Source organism: Rhinichthys klamathensis, unplaced genomic scaffold (assembly GCF_029890125.1).
Source record: "Rhinichthys klamathensis goyatoka isolate OS25496 unplaced genomic scaffold, OSU_Roscu_1.1 h1tg000348l_1, whole genome shotgun sequence".
Taxonomy (NCBI): Eukaryota; Metazoa; Chordata; class Actinopteri; order Cypriniformes; family Leuciscidae; genus Rhinichthys; species Rhinichthys klamathensis.
In genome coordinates this window covers 74,266-83,226 of record NW_026606860.1, presented here as the reverse complement: position 1 = coordinate 83,226, position 8,961 = coordinate 74,266, and the positions used below count along the sequence as shown (strand labels likewise).

At 37.4% G+C, this 8,961-nt stretch overlaps 2 protein-coding genes across 2 annotated transcripts; both read right to left on the bottom strand.

Moving 5' to 3' along the window:
- Window positions 1–324: 324 nt before the first annotated feature.
- Window positions 325–1,196, bottom strand: si:dkey-111e8.4 (uncharacterized protein LOC793802 homolog). The gene is made up of 2 exons (XM_056232563.1): window positions 1,003–1,196; window positions 325–681 (listed from the first exon to the last, which is right to left on the bottom strand). Exons 1-2 carry the CDS (start codon window positions 1,140–1,142, stop codon window positions 450–452), a joined length of 372 nt encoding a protein of 123 aa, XP_056088538.1. The 5' UTR covers window positions 1,143–1,196; the 3' UTR covers window positions 325–449.
- A 2,074-nt stretch (window positions 1,197–3,270) lies between these two features.
- On the bottom strand, window positions 3,271–7,574 carry LOC130068914 (uncharacterized). Its single transcript, XM_056232556.1, has 6 exons — window positions 7,339–7,574; window positions 7,149–7,235; window positions 6,978–7,019; window positions 4,424–4,548; window positions 3,818–3,907; window positions 3,271–3,642 (listed from the first exon to the last, which is right to left on the bottom strand). Exons 1-6 carry the CDS (start codon window positions 7,502–7,504, stop codon window positions 3,541–3,543), a joined length of 612 nt encoding a protein of 203 aa, XP_056088531.1. The 5' UTR covers window positions 7,505–7,574; the 3' UTR covers window positions 3,271–3,540.
- Window positions 7,575–8,961: the final 1,387 nt, after the last annotated feature.

Genomic DNA, 8,961 nt, shown 5'->3' with positions numbered 1-8,961 from the left:
CAAATTCTGCACAGACGAATTGTTTCATATTCATGTACTTTCCTGATCTTCACCAATGCCATTGAACCCTAATCTAATTGAATACATTAGTTTGATTGTGTATCTGTATTGATAGCCAATTAAATCCTCCAACAAAATGTAACATTGTACATTTTTACAGCCTCATTTTGTCATGTTCAAGTTACAGATACTGCATATTTGAAGCATTTAGACTTATCCATCCAATCTCCAAACCGCTTGTCCTGTTTAGGGTTGTGGGGATGCTGGAGCCCATGAGTAAACTCATGTGTCCAATAATAAAAATAGAAAAAGTTATCTCTTTCAGTCCATGTTCTTGTTGCACACAAAATAACAAATTAACTTGTTTACATAGTTATATATTTAGAATTGAATTAATTCAAGAAAACTAAATGCTGTGATTAAAAAAAAATCCTAAACTACACAATGATTTATATATTCTGTAACGCATCAGTGTAATCTTGATCGTTGTCATCATCTTTAACAGCAGAGCCAGAGGGTTTACTATGGCGATCTGAAACCTCAACAGAGCAACCTCTACGAGTTAACATCTCCACAAGCTCTGTTGCATGTGTCTGCTCAGTCACAATCTTCAGGGTGAATCTGGCAGAGTTCCCCAAGTCTGCATCATCAACTGGAGTAATCTCTATTTCAGCCATTTTCCTTAAGAAGAAGAGAGCAAGGTCAATCATAACGTCAGCGAGAATTGGCATAAATGGCAGGGGCGCTCAATCCTTTTCCTGGAGATCTACCTTCCATCGAAGTTTAACTCCAGTTATCTATAACTATCTAATTAAGATATTTAGGAACACTTGATAATTAAAGAACGGATGTGTTGGACCAGTACTGGAACTGAACTCTGCAGGATCACCAGGAACAGGAATGAGCACCTGTAGGCTAAGGTGAAGTGGGATTAATATTGTGTTTATAGTAAACAAACATAGCTATGTGTGAAGGCATATGCGTTTGTGTATGTTTTAATACTCTGTTGGTCTCTGTGTGTGATGTCGTCTCATGAGCCAGCATACAGCAAAGATGACCAGCAATAGGAGCAACAGCAACACCACAAACACGATGAAAATATCAGAGTTCAGCCACCGTGACAGAGAATCTCCTGATTCCATCCCTAGCAAAGACTATCGATTAGAAATGGAATAAGCTAACACAAACTCATGAACAATGTCTTGCTGCTGATACTTAAATCTGGTAAGTGAAACTTAGTTTCCCTAAGTTAGTTAGGCTACATTAGAAAATGCTGAAACGGTAGCGCTGCAAGCTTGTTTTAATAGCTGCATACGCCACTTCTTTTGAAAGAACAATAGTTAACGTTATAGTGAACTGAAACAAACAACAACAACAACAAAAAGATTTTGTATGTATTATACCTGATTAATAGTCTGCTCTGTTGCGCTGTTTGATTCTTTTGATCACCTCAGATAACGTGCTCGTCTTGGATGGAGAACATCCAAGAACACTAAAACATAAACACTGTGGCTATAATAACATTATTTTAATTAGAAATTAAAGTGAGAATACCAGCTGGTGTTACTAGTTAGATTTACCTTTTGTTATTATTTAATTGCAACAATTAACGGTTAAAACAGTTCAACACTTCAGAACATTACAGGAAGGGGGCGCTAAACCCCAGGATAAAACTCTCATGCGACTTCTATCAGGTTTTTTCATAATGCTGGGGCCACACCAAAATAAATTTAAAATCTTATAAGATTTTTAAATTGTGAGAGACTACAAACATGAGGACAAATAATGCTATATTTAACCGTTTTGCTCCTATAGTGTGGTGTACCCAGTGGCATAGGTTTGATTTCGAAATTGGTGGGGATGGGGACATCAATATATAAATATATTTTAAGTTTTGATCGAAATTATTGCTAGGGATACATCAGTGTCACTGGATATTGGTAGGGACACGTCCCTAGCGTCCCTACTAAATTCTACGCCCCTGGGTGTAGAAGACAAACATAAACACATTTTCATCCAGAGTTCCGACTGTGTAAACGGGAAATCTCGCAAAATCTCTCGAGACTTCAGAATAAACATTGCGGACGATAGGCAGGAAGAAATTGCTATGGTAGTGTTTGGAATGTTTTTGACAAAACATTTCCACAAATAGACAAGCTGATCCTCCTTCTCTGATATCACCATTTTACCATAGACAGTAGAAGAAGCATTTTACTCTGTGCTGCGCCATGACCGCGTTTGTGCTTTCTTATGTCAACCCGCTTTCTGATTGGATATCGTTTCGTTCCACCTGACAATCAAAAGAGTAGCCTAGTGCGCGTTTGTCCCATAGGTTTGTCCTGGGGGTTCCCCCCACACATCAGGATTTCTGATCGGAAATATTCAACATGTTGAATATTTACGATTCGAGATCAGGGCGGCTCCGACGTTCTTGCGAGCAGGTTCGGTCACTGTTAACACACCTCACACCACAGGGAAATCTGATAAAATAATCTATAGAACCATCAAGCTAATCGGGACTTCATTTAGGATTGTCGGAAGGGGAGAAATCGGCCCAAATATCTTGTGGTGTGGCCCCAGCATTAAGCCTAGTTTAAATCCGTCTAAATGTAGGCCTACCTTGAGGAATTAGCCTATAAAGATAGCCTAAAGGTGATGATACACAGGGCAACTTTTTGAGCAATGTTGCTGGGCAATCTTGCCGAGCGATTGTTGCTTGGAGACTTTCCCATTGAATATGGGCAATACTTTTATATCTGGATAATTTAGATGGGTCGTGGGCCCTGTGTCTCATCCGGATGCCCTTTGACGGCAACATTGCCCATCAACATTGCTCAAAAAGTTGCCCGGTGTATTATCACCTTAACTCTTTTGCCAGCCTTGGGGCAGAAGCAGGATAGGAGATAGATACAATAAACCAAGTGAAGTGATCATAAGAAATTAACTGAATTTATTGAATAACTTTACTCATAGACAAAGATCTACCTAATTCCATTTGCCAAAAAACAAATAACAGTAATTGAAAGCCTTGAAGAGAGACAACCTCTTATCTCTAACTTCTGAAGACAATACAGTGAGCCTATTCTTAAGAGTTTCGCCTTGCACAAATTAATAAAGCATTAAACATTATACATTCAAGGATAGCAAAATTCAGCAAGAAACAATATGAAAAGTTCATTGTAAGTAAAAATTCATAATATAAACAATGTAGAAAATATTATTTTAAAAACAAGATAGATCAAGACAAGTAGCCTACACATGCATATTTGCTCAGCTTAAATTCAAAATTCATGGAGTTACGAGGACAAGTGCTGCTCGAGAAGACAAGGATCACCAGAAAAGGGGTAGGGGTAGAAGTACGGATGAATATGATGATGCGAATCTCAAATCAAATTCATGAAAATTCGAAGTCTGCAAATTAGCTCTGAATATGGGTTCCCTCACTAAAATGAAACTATTCGCACTCAGAATTCAGTGTTTTTCTGTTGTTTTATTTTAGACAAGCGGAAAAGCACAAACGTTTCAGCTCTCAGGCCATCTTTAGTGAAGAAGTGAGTTCCCTACTCTCTCACACACAAATCCTTCTCCATGATCCGTATCAACATCAGAGGTCATGATGCCACACTCATCATCAGCATTATCCTGAGGCACAACCAGAACATAGTCAGAAATATATTTTTATGGAAATGTATCACAATTATGTTCACAGAATATAAATTTAAACACATATAATTCATATTAAAATAATTAAATTAAAAATAGTAGGCCTATAATTAAAATTTTAATTAATTAAAAAATTAAAACAAAAGTGCATTACCCCAAATGAAGAAGCACTGTCTCCAGATCCGTCTAATGAGGCTTTTGACACCAGAAATTGTTTTCCATTGGTTCTAGACATCAACCAGACCTGCCCATGTACACAGACAACATTCAAGAACATGTGCAACAAAGTTCACTTTTAATTCATTTAAATTTAGTAATATAGAATACTTTAAGCCACTCTCAGACCCTCTCTGCTACACCTACTCAGCTATATTAACTTGAATAATGCAATTTATGAGGTAAAATGATGGATTCAGTAGGCTATGAACCAGTCAAATGTGCAACCCAGTCTCAGAATCAGACATCATCTAAATATAATAATATAATTACGGTTTTAATTCTGTTTACTCTCATGTACAGTAGTGTTCACTTTATTATTTCATGTTGGATTTTGTTTTTAAACATTTATTAAAACATTTTATGTTACAGGCATTGTTAAATATTGTGTTTTTATTCCACTGCTACTGGTATTGTTTGTTAATGCATTGTTTTCCATTCTGTTTTTGCATCAGTTTCTAATTCTTCTCCTAAATCAGCTAAATTAAAATAATAGTGTACTACTTATGCAGAAAAAGAGAGAGAAGTGGATGAGTTGCTGCACCTTGTTATACACAGATAACATGGCAAGGCTGGCATTCCTCTTAGAGCAGAAGCTCTCAGCAGCGTAGCAGTCACCGTTGTCACTCCAGAACAAATAAAACACATTGTCATAGAGAAGCCACACTTCTGAAAGATAAAAAAAGAACATTCAGTATTACGTATCTGTATAGTTGACAGAAATTGTTTTGTATTAATATTCGTTGCCATGCCAGGACATTTTTAGAGCAAAACCACACAAGAGCGATTTTAACAGTTCAGTTTTCAGTTGTAGCTCATAAGATGAACAACACAACCAAAATTAAGAACAATCAAATGTGTGAACATTTAGATAGTGATGTGACGTTCGGCACCGATGCTTCGAACTCGAAGCTTGTATCAGGTTTCGAGTGTCATGCGCTTCGTTATAGTCAGCGAAAAGAGGCCGTTCGGAAGTCTGGCAGCATTTTCAGGTCGTATCAAGTCCCATGTGAGAGAATATTCTCAAACGCAGGGGAAGTAGTAAATAAAAAAAGAAATAGACTTAGCCCTCACACTGTTGAACAAGTCCTGTTCCTTAGTAAAAAATCTTTAATTTCTTCAATTACACAACTCCCCATAAGACAATAAATAAAAAAATTGGGAAAGGTAGCTTTTCCACCTTTTGACCACAAGATGTAGTGTGCACCGTGTTGAAAAGCTTCGAGTAATGAACCAATTTACGATAGGCGACACTTCACTTGAGGGGAAATATGGCGTTATTCCCCTGTCAAATGTCGAGAGCGCATTATTGGCGTGCGCTCTCAGATACACGCTGCTCTTGTAAGAATTTTCTCTGGGCTCGCTCAGAGAATATGCCTGCACTTAAAACGTGTTCAGTGCAATCGCGAATCTCTCCTCTTCGCTTAAAGTAAGCGTGTATGTGCTTAGACTGTGTCCCGTGCATTCGCGAATGCCTAACTACTCTTCTCTTCGATTTCTGTCTCTTTGCTCTTGGCATAAACGCTGTCAAAACGGCAACAACCAATCAGAAATTGCTATTCCATATGTTATGTAGGGTTTTTTTCCCCTTTTTTTCTGCTGTTCTGTAAAGCACTTTGGCCAGCCAGTGGCTGTTGTAAAAATGAGCTGTATAAATTAAATGAACTTTAACTTGTGAATGTCATTGGTTGTTTTTGGTCATAATCCTTGTCCTTGTCTTCTCATTGTCTCTTGTCTAGCTTTGTTCCCTGTACCATTGTTGGTGAGTTTAGTCCAAGTTTATGTTCATGTTAATTTCATATGGTCACTTCAACCCAAATCGGTTTATTGGAATAAACTAGGCCTACTTGGGTTCAATTCAACTCGACTTCAGTGGACTACATTACACATATTATAGACATGATTCATGGGTCTTTTTAAAAAAAATTATCTTAATTTTAAAATCTGAAAGTTCTTGTTTTAGGTTCTTCATATAGGCTAGGCCTATTATATAGGCTACCTTGTTATATAAAACACATTAAGAAAGGTTTTAATAATTATTAAAACCTTTCTTAATGTTTTTTTATTGAATGAAACGTTTTTCATTATCTTAGACAAACATTAAGAGAACGTTTATATAATGGGAGAATTGAACGTTTGAATAACGTTCTTATAACCAAGCAAGAACGTTAATACAACGTTTATATAAAGGGAGAATTTAACGTTCTAACGTTATTATAACCAGGAAATAACATTAATACAACGTTTACATAACGGGAGAATTGAATGTTCTTATAACCAAGAAATAACGTTAATACAACGTCTAAAAAACTGAACTTTTTGAAATTCCCTAGAACATTCAGAAATAACGTTTTTATAACTTAATGGGAACGTTATGAAAACGTTCTTATAACCTAAAATTGTTAGCTGGGGAAGAGGAGAGGTTCGCGATTGCACTGAACACGTTTTAAGTGCAGGCATATTCTCTGAGCGAGCCCACTCAGCCCAGAGAGAGAATTCTTACAAGAGAAGTGTATCTGAGAGCGAGCAGAGAGATTCACGCTCGGCACATCATATTCCGCGCGGGAGCAGAGAGATTCACGCTCGCGCATTATAATAATGTAATTTCGCGCTACAATAATGCGCTCTCGACATTTGACAGGGGAATAACGCCATAGGGAAAGCCTCATTGCTTCACAAAGCTTCATTTCACCATGACTACATTTAGACACATAAATGTAACTGTTACGATTAAATCCTGGAGGCAAGTTGAAGTGAACCCAAATGCATCTTTAATGAACAAGACAAGATTACAAAAACATGACGTGGCATGGAATTCAAAACAAGAACCTTCAAGAAACATTAAATACTAGACACAGACACAGGGCAAAGCTTAAATACACAGACTAATTACCAGACAAGGAACACCTGCGAACAATGATCAGACGATTAACAAATGACAAGACACATGGCAGGATCACCTGACAACCAGGGAATCACATGACACAAAACCCACAACGACAATGTGTGAAACAGTTTATCCTTCAGTTCAGATGTTTCACACATGCATGCTGAAAATTAGTTCCTTCTCATCAGTTAATAAAAAAAATTAAACTAACCTTTTTGTCCTTTTATTGGTAGTGTTTCTTTGTTGTGAGAGTCTAAGGGGTGGAAAAGCATGTTATTCTTAAATATTTTGTCAAACTACATTTAAACCATTATTGTCACAAAACTTTGTTTTTCTCAATTAGAACCTCAATACTTTTCAAATGCTGTGTCATGAAACTTACAATTTAGGCCCACAATAGTAAGGATGATGGTTGAGATAAGTATGTTCACAGCAAACAGTAAAAACACAAACTTCCTTTCAGAAAACTCTGTAGAGATTAATAGTGATTAATACAGAAACACTGATTGTGAACATTTTGCTTGAATTCCATCCCTCCATAAATTCCATTCACCCATCCTCTGTTGTCTTACCTGAGAACAGTGTTGTATTAATAGTTCCCTGGTCTGCAGGTGGGTACTGAAGAGATTGATAAATGTCTTCTGTTTTAACAGCATCATTTTTCTGTGTCTCCCTGTTTTCTGTGTCTCTCTCTTCATATTCATTTATACACACAGAAAAACGCTGCTGCAGCTCCATTACTCTCAAACACTTAAGTAATGACACATAGGCACAGTAACAAGAATCATATATCACACCCTCTGAGACTGCTAAACACTGACGTTGACTAACCTTGCGTGCAAACATTTCTCTGTGCTGCTGTTTTCTTTTCTCTTCTGAACTTCCTTTTCTGTCCAAAGTCATACCACATTTCTCCACACATCCCTTGATGATGGTGTTCTTGGATTTATTGCAGCAGTGCAGTTTAAGTCTCAGACTAGACAGAAAAAGGAAGCAGTGGGAAGATTTATAACTATAACTTGATGACCATAAAAAACAAAAACAAATAAAGCAGAAGGGAAAGCAAAAAACAATCTTGCTTACTTGTATTTACTTATTGTGCAGAAGAGCTCAGTTCACAGACAGCAATTAAATATCTGCAGATCACAGTGCTTCTGATTTCACTGTGCTTTTGGAGGGAAAGTTTACAACTCTTTGTCTTCAGTATGGCAATTTGCATATGTAACTGGATTGGGTGTTGATGCAGAAACTATTAAAGATTCTTGTAATACGAATATGTTGCATTGGTATCAACATATAATATACACGATCATTTAGATCATCAAAATTAACATTTGTAGATACCAATCGTGGTAGAGGAGGTTGCATTAACTGGATCTACCATCAAGCATGCATAAAATGGTACAAAATGCAAAAGCTAATAATGGACAGTAATAATCATAAACGCAATGTTCTGGAGATATGCATGTTCCTTCATAGAAGGTTTTCTATTAATAAAATTAAGTTCCAAATGTAGGTTTGGGAGGAGCCTAAACATTCAGTCCTGTAAATCATTATTACGACTGTACTATAAGCAGCAGACCCCACGTCATCCCATTGACAAATTCTTCCAGCAGCCCTCCTCCTCCTCATCTCCTCCAGTAAATTATCTCTATCCTCTTATGCGCAATTCCATAGGGGATTTTAACTCGGAGCTCAAGCCGAGCCTAGGTTTGAGCCTCCTCCAAGGACATGCAGCAGCCCAAGTTAGTTTACTATTAACCTTTAAGGCGCAAAAATGCATGGATGCGGCCCTCTCTCCCCTGAGACGGATGGGAGTATCCTGAATTACCTTGATGATTGGTTTAGCCCAATCGAAGGAGGAACTATGTGCTCACAGATCTCTGCTCTTCAGCAACTTGGAAAGTCTGGGGTTCAGGATCAACAAAAGCTTGCTGTCCCCCAGCCAACCCATCTCGTTCCTGGGGGCAGTATTCGATTCGTCCCAAATATTTGAATTTTCTTGCAAATTGCTGTTCACATGCAGGCTTGCAGTTTTGGCTGTATTTGTGTGAAAAAAACGTGGCAAAAGTGTACGTGCGGAAAAATGGAAGTCAGAAGAATACAGATTTCACAATACATGCATTACACTAACGAATAACAGTAAAATGCTGCAAATATTTTTTCTTACACTTAAAAGGCGATTTACACCTTTA